This window comes from Oncorhynchus mykiss, chromosome 28, assembly GCF_057628025.1.
Source record: "Oncorhynchus mykiss isolate SJ-2025 chromosome 28, ASM5762802v1, whole genome shotgun sequence".
Lineage (NCBI taxonomy): Eukaryota > Metazoa > Chordata > Actinopteri > Salmoniformes > Salmonidae > Oncorhynchus > Oncorhynchus mykiss.
The window spans coordinates 29,566,247-29,578,898 of NC_143049.1; the positions used below are offsets into that span (position 1 = coordinate 29,566,247).

The following is a 12,652-nucleotide window of genomic DNA, read 5'->3' on the forward strand; positions in this document are numbered from 1 at the left end:
TTAAATAGTACCCGCAAAACGCCAGTCTCAACGTCAACAGTGAAGAGGAGAATCTGGAACTCTGGCCTCCTGTTTCAACTAACGATCAAGCCCTCAAGGAGTTGAATCACGTGCGTTTGTCTGGGGCTACAACAAAAATGTGTGCTGTTGTGGGGTAGTCAAGGAATGGAGTTGGGAAACACTGCTTTAAGACATGGAAGCCAGGGACAACTAGTCTTGAAATAGACAGAGAGACTGGTTCTGATCCAGCCCTTCAAATAACACTAGTTCTAAACATCTGACAAAACTATGGAGCTTTGATACAGTGTTAAACACATAGAAATATATTGAATAGAACGGGCGTCCCCATTCAAATCAATGATGGCATAATGGGCGGACTGGTGGCTATTGCGAGTATATCCATAGGAGCAAAGCAGGAAGTAAAAGCTTCAAGGGATAGTGCTAGCTGTCTATGTCAGTGGCGGTCAGTGCCATTTCAGATGAGGGAGGAACATTTTTTTAAATTAGCATTTTATTTTCTATTACAGCATATTGGATGACATTCATATTCCATTCACCCAGTTAAATGTAACAGCGATAGGTTTAGGCTACTACATGATACTCACATTTTCCCTGTACCCATCATGAGGTTGCTACAACCTAGCCTATGAATGAAAATTTACAACGTAGGTGCACACAGGTCGAGAGACAAAATTTATGTGACAGACAGTGACACGGATAGATAGTGACATTCAATACCGACTTGCACACTCTTGCCTGCATCTAGCTGTTAGTGGGTATAATTAGTACAACAGTTACAAACAAGAGTTTCTATAGGACAAATTCAGGTATGTTTATCCCCGTTTACTTCTGTTTAAGAAACATTTTTCAACAGAATCGGTGGAATGATTACACCACAGATCACACGTAAACACAGTTCACAGTTTCATAGTAGCCACGTTGTATTCCTTCTCACATCTACTTTACACCGGAGGGTCCCAGTGGCATTACATTTGTAAAACTAAAAGCTTACCTTGACTTGGAAGAGTTCCAGTATTGTGCTGGATAGACATAGCCAGCTAGCTAACATAGCATCCCTCTGTTTGAGCAGGGTGTTTCAGGAAGCTAAACTTGCTAGCTGCATTTGCTAGCTAAGTAAGTGAAACTAAGTGAAAAAAAAGGCTAAATAAATTTTTTCAAAATAGTTCTGAGTCAACTACTCCCCACATTCTATGCACTGCAGTGCTAGCTAGCTGTAACTTATGATAGGTTGGAGGACATCCTCCGGACATTGTCATAATTACTGTGTAAGTCTATGGAAGAGTGAGAACCATGATCCTCCTAGGTTTTGTATTGAAGTCAATGTACTCAGTGGAGGATGGAAGCTAGCTGTCTTACGGCTACACCATGGTGCTACCCTACAGAGTGCCGTTGATCAATTATTTAGTGATGTGATTATATTTAGTATAGTTTTATATAAAAAGGATACCTTTTTAAATGTTTTAAATGTAACATTTTAATGAAATTCCCTTTGGAATTCTCTTTGGCAAAGATTGTAAAAGCGGGTAGCCCTGAACTCAGATGGAACGTTTCCATGAGCTTCGGGGGGAAAAAATGATTGGGAAACATTTCTACCATTTTGTCCGAAAATGTCTTTGCCCTTTGCACAGTACCCCAGCGAGCCAATTATCATCATCAAAAGTGATTCAGTAAAATACTGTATGAATATATTCCTGATCATCATGTTCACCTACAAAACTTTGGGCTCAGCTTTTCTTTCCCACAGCAGCCATGGTCCAATGCATTAAGTTAGCATTCTGCTCTTTCCATCACTTGCGCCGTGGCGTGCTCTTTGAGACAGACCACTGAGACCAGACGCTGCTCTGTTCATCCCATCAGGCCAGACAGAGAGCTTAGGTTTAGGAGAGCCGGCTACAGCTGCACACCCTCGTCTAAAGTACATTCTCCTCTACTGAATGATAAAAAAAAAGGAAATTAATGAATTACATTTAATTTCCATGTCAAATACCCAGTTGGCAACCCATCCCTTATGGTATTAATTGACACATTAACAAATATTACAATAATTTACTGTGATAATTCAGTGATAATTCTTCCTACGGTGTTCTCTGCAGTGTGCATCGCATGAAGAGTGAAAAAATTAATTTAAATACAAAAATCGATCTACTAGTACAGGGACTCCAATCCAATGGCTGGCTGAATGACCCATTTGAGGGCTAGAAGTACAGACCGTACAGAAGCAGGCAGCCATTTCCAATGACATCACAACTCTTGTTTGAGGTTAAACCAGGTGCAATTCATGCAATTACTGTACGTGTGTGACACTCAGCTTAAGATCGTCAGAGTGTGGGATTGACACATTGACAACAGCTCTCAATGTACGGCGTATGTGCAGTACCTTCTGGAAAGGAGCATACTTGATTTGCCAGCAAAGGGTTTCTATTGAGGCCATGATACAAAACAATGGCGATTGTACAAGAGCTTCTTATCCTGAATGATGCAGGCAGGTCTGAAGGCAGGTGGTGGGTGGGTTGATGCCTCCATCGGGGCTCAGTTAATGGGCCTTTAGGAAACAGATATCTGATCCTGGATAAAGGGCCCTGATGGGCACACAAAAGAGCTGAAGAGGGGCCCCTTGGAGTTGATGCTCTGAATTAATTGAGTTGAGAGATTGCAATCAGAGCTCACTTTCCTTCTCTCTGTCTGTTTCTCTCTCTCCCTCTCTCAGGTTCTCACAAAACAGACATTGGCAGGCCATCAAAGAGAATGGTCCTTGCTGACTTTCCTGACCAGCCATCAGGTTAGAATAACGTTGAAAATCAGACCAAGACTTCAGAGGGGCTGTCTGAATAGATGGCTAAATGAATAGGGAGGTGTAAGGGGTGTTAGGTGTGCAATGGTTGAGAATGAGAATAAAAGACAGAACTAAGAAGGGATTCAGCCGATGAGCATCATGAGACTGCTTTCACAAAGCCTCAGAAGTGTATAAAACGCTCCATCAAATGTATAAAGGAATGTCTGGAGACATATCAGAGGAGACGGAATAACAGATATAAGAATCTCAGTTTACAGTTGATGGGTCTTAAAATGGGTCTGATGGGTCTGAAAATGGAGGGAATGCATTCTCGTCATCGAAAATACTTTCCTGGCAGAGGTTGCCGATAAACAGTTGTGAATATGATTTTAATTTTCACTTTAATGTAAATGTATTGGAGATGTTTAACTACATCCTTCCACTTCACCAGAGAAAAGATTTCAAGATGTGTGGGACGGAAGGACAATGTGCTCAATCAATACATCAAAAGATTCTCAGTGGTTAGGCTACATCAAATAAAAATTGCAGTGAAATTCCAATCTGGTAGTTTAACAAGAAACGGACACCATTGGTTACCGTAAATGGTCATTTCAGCCAAAACACCACACAGAATGAAAGGAAATAAGAACAGCATCAAGGATCATCTTCTTTATTGTTCTAGATGGACACCGATTGAATTTGGACACTGATTTCATAAGGTCTACATGCCTTAGGTCTCTGAAAGCCATAACATTCCTTCCGAATGTGCTCGCTCAAAATCCAAAAGGCCTACATCAAAACACACAAATGCAATTTGTGTCAAGGTCAATTAGTGAATCATTAACTGTACACTGATAAAGTTACAAATCACATAAATGCATTACATACGCTCATATGTGATGATTTAACCAGTTAGAGCTCTAGGGGCGCTATTTCATTTTTGGATAAAAAACGTTCCCGTTTTAAGCGCGATATTTTGTCACGAAAAGATGCTCGACTATGCATATTCTTGACAGTTTTGGAAGGAAAACACTCTGAAGTTTCAGAATCTGCAAAGATTTTGTCTGTAAGTGCCCCAGAACTCATTCTACAGGCGAAACCAAGATGATGCATCACCCAGGAATTAGCAGAATTTCTGAAGCTCTGTTTTCCATTCTCTCCTTATATGGCTGTGATTGCGCAACGAATGAGCCTACACTTTCTGTCGTTCGCCCAAGGTCTTAGCAGCATTGTGACGTATTTGTAGGCATATCATTGGAAGATTGACCATAAGAGACTACATTTTCCAAGTGTCCGCCTGGTGTCCTGCGTCGAATTCGGTGCGCAATTGCCAGCTGCTTCTACTTCACCATTTGATTCAGGGGAGAAAGCATGTGTCCAAGAACGATGTATCAATGAAGAGATATGTGAAAAACACCTTGATGATTGATTCTAAACAACGTTTGCCATGTTTTCAGTCGATATTATGGAGTTAATTTGGAAAAAAGTTTGCGTTTTGAGGACTGAATTGATGGATTTTTTTTGGTAGCCAAATGTGATGTATAAAACGGAGCTATTTCTAATACACAAGGAATCTTTTTGGAAAAACTGAGCATCTGCTATCTAACTGAGAGTATCCTCATTGAAAACATCAGAAGTTCTTCAAAGGTAAATGATTTTATTTGAAGGCTTTTATGTTTTTGTTAATGTTGCGTGCTGGATGCTAACGCTAATGCTAACGCTAAATGCTAACGCGAAATGCTAACTCTAGCTAGCTACTTTTACACAAATTATTGTTTTCCTATGGTTGAGAAGCATATTTTGAAAATCTGAGATGACAGTGTTGTTTACAAAAGGCTAAGCTTGAGAGATGGCATATTTATTTCATTTCATTTGCGATTTTCATGAATAGTTAACGTTGTGTTATGCTAATGAGCTTGCTGATAGATTTACACAATCCTGGATACAGGGGTTTTTTCATAGCTAAACGTGACGCAGAAAACGGAGCGATTTGTCCTAAACAAATAATCTTTCAGGAAAAACTGAACATTTGCTATCCGAGAGTCTCCTCATTGAAAACATCTGAAGTTCTTCAAAGGTAAATGATTTTTTTGAATGCTTTTCTGTTTTTTTGTGTAAATGTTGCCAGCTGAATGCTAATGCTAAATGCTACGTTAGCCATCAATACTGTTACACAAATGCTTGTTTTGCAATGGTTGAGAAGCATATTTTGAAAATCTGAGATGACAGTGTTGTTAACAAAAGGCTAAGCTTGAGAGCTAGCATATTTATTTCATTTCATTTGCGATTTTCATGAATAGTTAACGTTGCGTTATGGTAATGAGCTTGAGTCTGTATTCACGAACCCGGATCCGGGATGGGGAGATCAGAAAGGTTAACCGCTAATGTACATGTTTAATCAGCAGCACCAGCCATTTTTCTAACCCCATTCATTCATGCATTTGGGAGGTAAAAGAGGAAGTAAAGAAAAACGAATATTTCCATTAGCTTCAAAAGACCATCTGCTCTTGAATTTGGGTGCCCTGGATTAGTGCTCAGTATGCTCTTCAAAAATAGTTTCACAACCACTTCATGATTCCATTTCTTCCCTACTTATCAGTTTCATCCGCTGAAGACTTGCTGAAGGCAAAACTGTGTCATGAAACAGTTACAGACCAGATTTTAATTTGGCCTTGAGATCAGCACATTGTCACAACCAGAAGGATACATGGTTGCCTGCTTCTACGGAATATGCTATGGAATATGCATGGAGTGACTCACCCGGCGAAAGGACACCATATAGAAAGTATCGCCTCGTCGATTTAACTCATCGAAGAAGTCGCTGTAGCTTTGATGGTGTGAGTAGTACACTAGAACCTCACTTCCTGGTCTGCTGAAAGAGAGCGAGAGGTGGCAGTGAAATAGACTATATGACATATCAAAACTAAATCTAACATAATATAAATCTGTGTAATTAAGGTTAGTTGACATCTTAAAGAAGGTCTGACAATATTTATGACTGCAGCCTGCTGTGTTAGTGAATTTAAAAGAAAGAGACCTAGAAGATCTTGATTAAATGTAACTACATTTACTGTATCTAAAATCACCATCTCCTTCACATGAAACATTATTACAAAGTTATTACCATGCTATTACTATGTTTAAGGGAATAAGTAATTTAGAAATAGTACTCTAAGTTCCCCTGTTGAATCTAGAGGAACATCTTCCCACTTCTAGCTCACAGTGTAACACAAGTTGTATGTGTGGGGCATCGATGTATCATAGGTCTACCATTGACTTGGTAGCAAAGGCTACTGTTGTAGTTGGGCTGGTAAATAGCAACACAACTGTTTTGGCCTCTCATTCTCCACAGTAGTGGAGCCAAAAGGGAAAACATGACCATAAAATAAATTTGAAGTGTTTGAAGTAAGACACTGAAAATACTGTAGTGTCCATTTAAAATGTATTTGCACAACACATTGTTTCTGCCATTTTTGATGAATACTTACTCAGAGTAGCTGACTGTTACAACCTGGTTACTGGACTGTGTCGTCCGAGGCCTCTCAGGTGACTTCTGTGAAAAGAGTTATAGAATGGTGGTCAAGTGAGTCACTGCTATTAAACCAGACCACTCCATTCTGAAACTTGAATCATTGAATGAAGAACACTATATAAAATAGTGTCTTTCGTCTTGGCTGATTGATGACAAAAAACCAAGTGGAACTTAGAGACATTTTGTTTATATATGTGGCAATCTTTCTTGTATTTGACCATTTCCTTAGCCAGTATGCCAGTATGGATTTACCCATGCTCTCTGACAGCATTGCCCACTGTATTATGTGTTTGACCTGAAAAAGCACTGATCCTCATCCTGTCTCTGCTCTACACATATCCTGTGATTTACATGTGAAACAGAAGCACAGGTATATAACCTTCAAAATAAATGTAAGCTGAAAAGTTCCTTTAAAATATTTTGAAGGAAAAATCTAAATTAAAAATGTATACAACCGTTATTGTTGGATGACACATGCAATATTACCGTAAAAACCAACATGGATGGGATGAAAGTAACACTTTAAAAATAATTGACTAAAGCCTATTAAAGGCAATGACAGAATCCAGGCATGCCAGTTCAAAGGGTCACTGCATGAGAGGCCCACGGCTGAGAAAACATGTTTCACTGTGGATGAAGATCAGTGTGTACATTTTCGGACACCCTCAGCCTCAAAACTCACCCCTCAATGAGTCAATCAACAACCCTCCTTGAGTTAATCGTCATGCCGCACGCTTCAAGGAGAGCTGACTATTGACTTAATTAAAGAGGGGTGAGGCATGAGGCTGAGGGTGTCCTAAAATGTACACCACACCCCAGTATAAGGATTCCATTGAAACAGTCAAATTTTAGTTCGCACTAAATCTCCATATACAGTATTCAGACCCCTTGACTTTTTCCACATTTGTTACGTTACAGCCTTTTTCTAAAAATGGATTAAAAAAAAATATCTACACCCAATACCCCATAATGACAAAGCAAAAACAGGTTTTTAGAAACTTTTTCAAATGTGTTTAAAAAACGAAACTTATTTACATAGGTATTCAGACCCTTTGCTATGAGACTCGAAATTTTTCAATTGATCATGATTTGGTAAGGCACACACCTGATTATATAAGATCCCACAGTTGACAGTGCATATCAGAGCAAAAACCAAGCCATGAGGTCAAAGGAATTGTCCGTAGAGCTCCGAGACAGGATTGTGTCGAGGCACAGATCTGGGGAAGGGTACCAAAAAATGTCGGCAACATTGAAGGTCCCCAAGAACACAGTGGCCTCCATCATTCTTAAATGGTAGACGTTTGGAACCACCAAGACACTTCCTAGAGCTGGCCGCCCTGCTAAACTGAGCAATTGGGGTAGAAGGGCCTTGATCACGGAGGTGACCAAGAACTCAATGGTCACTGACAGAGCTACAGAGTTCCTCTGTGGAGATGGGAGAACCTTCCAGAAGGACAATCATCTCTGCAGCACTCCACCAATCAGGCCTTTTAGGTAGAATGGCCAGACAGAAGCCACTCCTCATTAGAATGCACATGACAGCCCGTTTGGAATTTGCCAAAAGGCACCTAAAGGACTCAGACCATGAGAAACAAGATTCTCTGGTCTGATGAAACCAAGATTGAACTCTTTGGCTGGAGGAAACCTGGCGCCATCCCGGTGGTGGCAGCATCATGCTGTGGGGATGTTTTTCAGAGGCAGGGACTGGGAGACTAGCCAGGAAGTGGGGTATCTGCTCTGTGCAAAAGGAGATAGAGAGGCAAGGGATTGCAAATCTAGAAGATGCTCGTCCAACTCTCCATAATTGAGCAAGTTAGATGCTATCGAAAACAGTCTCACACACAGATGTGCTATACAGAAACCGATAAAAACATAACTTTTTCTGTGCCAAGTTCCTCAATTTAGGACACGCTCCTCTTTACAGAGATAGAGGTAAGAAATCAAGATAAACCAAACGCAGGCATATTGGCACGCACACCAGAGAAACCAAAAATGTTACAAAAGAAATCAGCTTCTACTGCAGAATCTGAGACAGTGGCGCCACTCAGCTTGAGTTTTGACTTCTGCCTGACTGTATCAGGTACAGTCTGTACTGTCAACTTTATTCCCTTTTCACCTGAAATATCCATCCTCCTAAAACTATGCGTGCTAGCCTTATTCCTTTGCGATTAGACGAGTGGAGCAAAGCGGTTTTCAAGAAGAGCTCTGCAACGAATCTGGCCTGACCTGGTAGGACACGGCAGTATAATATTTCAAGTGATATCACAGGAAATATGACAAAAACAAACCCTGTCTCCTCTTTGTCCCTTTTCTTTCTGCACAACAGGTTGGTGAGGATGGAGAGAGAGATTTACAAGTCTGTGCTTTACCGTGCATTTCATTGGGATCAGTGGGGGTTTTTCCCCATAAACTCCAAGTCTGGGGTTGAATCACACAGGGCTAAGATAGATCTCACTGCTTTTCATCAAATGGCAAACAAAACGGATTGATAAGTGTACTTCAAAGTTGGAACTCAAAAAAAGGAGAGCATGATGTGTGTGAGGATATGCCAACATTGTGCAAAGCTACATAGACAACATCTCCTGGTCTGACAAATCATGAATCTCTATTGTGCCTCTTCAGTTGGTAGAGCAAATGCAGAGGGGTTTTCCCACAGTCTGGAAGAAGTTAAACACATCCAAAGGAGGGACAGTGTGCAAACTGTAAATTTCACTTATAAAAGTACTCCCTTGAGAAGAGTTTATCACTAATACTATATGCTAGGATTCCCCAACTGGTAGCCCACAGGACAAATTTGGCCCACATGTAATTTTATTTGGCCCCCCAAGTTTTTCGAAGCGAAACAAATATATATTTAAATTTGTATTGTTGGACATAAGACTGTAAAAACACCAGCAAATCAGCTCAAAGTGATTTTAATTTTGGAAATCTGTTTCAACGTATTCCCACGCATAATATAGAGATACACAGTATGTGATATACAAATGTCAGCAAGGTTTGAAATTATTCTGCTTTAGACAAATATTATATCTGTTTGGGCTTCTTGACTTCAATTTGCAGTCTACAAATGATTTGTAATTATGTTCTGGCCCCCTGATCATCCGTAGTAGTGCACTACACAGACAATATGGTATCATTTGAGATGGAGCTAATGAAAAGAAAGGCTGAGTCAAGGACCAGGTCTAGCCCTGAGGTTTACGTGTGTAGGAGAGCCTTGAGCATGAAACGCTGCACAACTAACATTATTAAACATTCATTTATATCCTCTTCCTCCTCTAACTTCCTGGAACTCCCTGAGGGTGTCATACACAGTGGAAACCCCCCACTTCCAATTAGGCAACCCCTAAATATGTCTTACACAGGAAGCTAGAGATGCACGTGGAATCCTCCTAAAGAGAAGAAACACCATTGGTTATCATTTGCTTCCCATGTCAACTAATGTTAGTGGCACCATATCTTTGGGTGTTTTTACTAGTTTGTTTTCTTTCTAGAGTAAGTGGTGCATACAGTAACACAATGTATCAACAATAATGTCCTCAAACCATTTGTATATGTAACTGAGCCTGACACACTGCTGAGTGAGTACTGGCTGAACATGAGAACCAAAAGACAGTGTGAGCTTCACAAAAAACTGTCTGAAGACATTGTTACTGACAAAGTTAAAACAGCAAAACACAAAAATTCAAAGGACTTTGTCTCCAAGTGGGGCCAATATTTTAGGCCTGTAAAACTGATTTAATGATTTGGGCTCCTCACATTCTGACTGCAGCACAGCAGACTACAGACTTGACTCACTGGGACTGAGTTGAAATGGAAGCCAGTCTGAAACTGTAACACTTCACCTATAGCCCCCAGTATTCTACCTCTCTATTTAAGCTGTCAAAGACACATTCCAAATGTCAAAAACAAAATAAAAAAAGTGCTATATCAAAAAGAAATCAAATGCAATCAACTAATATCAGTATCTAACCTAAGGAAGGATTTATAACCGGAGGTTAAATTTGAGTGTTAGTTTTAACAACAAAAACATATTTAGCTATTTGTCACGTGTGCTCCCTCTCCGGCCTCTAGGTCACCAGGCTGCTTGTTAGGGCGCACACCTGTCACCAGCGTGAGGCGCATAATAATGACACTCACCTGGACTCCATCACCTCCTTGATTACCTGCCCTATATATGTCACTCCCTTTGGATTCTTCCCCAGTCGTCATTGTTTCTGTTCTATGTTTGTGCGCTGTTCGTGTTTGTTTTGTTCTTTTATTTATTAAATGTTTTCACTCCCTGCACTTGCTTCCCGACTTTCAGCGTACATCGTTACAATATTAGCCAAATGGTGTCAGATGTCGGCAGCTGTGACCTCATAACAAGAAAGATAAACAGTCTAGTGAGAATATGTGTATGTTGCTGTGGCAGCTCTACTTAATGGGCCATCACGGAGAGACGTGTTGACAAGGGCCTGAAACCTCTACTGGAGTACACATTGGCCTACGTACTGACAGTTTAAATAGCCTCTGAGGTACTGCTTAACCTGTCCAAAAATCAGCAAGGACCATTACTGACATCTGATCAGACATTAAAATGTCTTCATTATTAGGGCCATGTAACCTGCCTGACCAGGGAAAACTTAGGACCTAGTTAGTATCTTTGTCCCTGTTTTGTAGGGAAGAAGTGTGTCTAACCTACCAGGACAGTTTTGGTTGTGTGCTGTTCAGTTGTTGTATGTCTGGATTGATCGGTGGTAGAACGTGTGGACTTGGTCCTCTCCTCTTCGTGTCGATGAACCCAGCCTCTCAGGTTCTGAGCCAGACTAGAGGGGAAGAACCAATATTCAGTTAGAAATCATATTTTATTAACTTATTTTGATTGCCTGAAAGAAAATGTGCTTGGTAGCCATATTGTATTTTATTATGACGGAATTTAAAAAACTTGATTTTCAGGGATTTTTCTATGTAAAAGCTGTTGAAGGCTGCTGCTGGCTTTCATACAGTATCCCTCTGAGATGGCGTGACGGTTTGAAAATTGGGTGGAGCTAAAGTGTGGGCCATCAGTTTTCATACTGAGCACCATCCATCTTGTCAGTCAACTGTGACGGCGTGAAAAGGACTGGTGAAGACTTTGGTTTGATGAGTGGTCCACGTGGATCACATTACAGTCTACTTAACAACGAGGAGGACAAAGTCTAGCTCTTCAGAGAGTACTGAGTGGACTCATTGATACTCAATTGAGGTAGCTATCACCGTGATTTCAATATGGAATTCAAATTCTGAAATCAATGTACCCAAGTCTTACCTAACCGGATGTTCTAATCTTGCTTTCATACTGGAAATATAGACAAGAAGGCTGGACGATTGAGGCTAAGTACAGATGTAAGATCTTAATGTGACCTATATTGTCACAGCAAAATATTCCTGCAGCAACTTGATTTGAACGTTTAGTCCATAATGTTAATTGAACGGTGGGGAGACTATTAGCTGGCCAAAGGTAGGCTACATGAAAAGTACAATATTGATAATATAACCGTGGGTTTTCAGTGAATATGTCAATCGCGAAGCTCACACTAAAAATTCTCAGCAAAAAAAAAAGTGATCAAATTAAGATCCTACAGTTGTAGAACCGAATTATCTGCTGGTAGAAGGCTACTGATCAGATTGACTTGGTTAGTACTGACCGGAGGGACTTGGTCCTGGAGACAGGAGAGTGGGAAGCTATCTCCTCTGGAGCATAGTCCTCCCACCTAGAGCACAGATAGATGGGGAGGGGGAGAAAGAGAGATGAGGAAAGGGAGGGGGAGAAAGAGAGATAACAGAAACAAAGGGGTAGATTGAGAGAAAGAGAGAGACAGGAAGCGAGGGAGACATTAATCTTCAACAACACATTCCCCTCCCTTCTGATCTCGTTGTGATTCAGCAGCTGATATGCTACAGGACCATGCTGCGGTACGTTGTGGGTTTTCCTTGTGGTCTATAGACCTTAATGCATTAACCGGAATACCAGTCACTTACTTTGGATGTCCCAGGTGTTCATTAGTTCTAAACGAGCATCTGGAACAAAAACTGTGCAGATGACTCAATAGACAAAACAACTTGATGAATGAAGTCATAAATTAAAGAACGAGTTGAGTTGATGAATGATGTCACGCCTGCTCCCGCTCTCCCTCCCTGGCGCTCGAGGGCGCCAGGCTGCCCAGCGTTACAAACTCCTGCCACCATCATTACGCACACCTGCTTCCCTTGTCACACGCATCAGCGATTCATTGGACTCACCTGGACTCAATCACCTGCTTTCATTACCTCCCCTATATCTGTCTGTTCCCGAGGTTGTTCCCTGA

At 40.8% G+C, this 12,652-nt stretch overlaps 1 protein-coding gene across 20 annotated transcripts in view; it reads right to left on the reverse strand.

Annotated features, from left to right (window-relative positions):
• LOC110508857 (cyclic AMP-dependent transcription factor ATF-6 alpha) overlaps nucleotides 1-12,652 on the reverse strand; it is a 50,331-nt gene that overhangs the window by 7,932 nt on the left and 29,747 nt on the right. For 10 of the 20 annotated variants that reach the window (XM_090224985.1, XM_090224983.1, XM_090224987.1 and 7 more), the window contains 4 exons: nucleotides 11,993-12,058; nucleotides 11,008-11,131; nucleotides 6,283-6,347; nucleotides 5,555-5,663 (listed from right to left, as the gene is read on the reverse strand). In XM_090224985.1, coding sequence (XP_090081111.1) covers nucleotides 5,555-5,663; nucleotides 6,283-6,347; nucleotides 11,008-11,131; nucleotides 11,993-12,058 — 364 coding nt within the window. Of the gene's footprint in view, nucleotides 1-5,554; nucleotides 5,667-6,282; nucleotides 6,348-11,007; nucleotides 11,132-11,992; nucleotides 12,059-12,652 lie in introns of all 20 variants that reach the window. The other 10 variants (XM_090224984.1, XM_036966327.2, XM_036966329.2 and 7 more) reach the window with 1 other exon arrangement.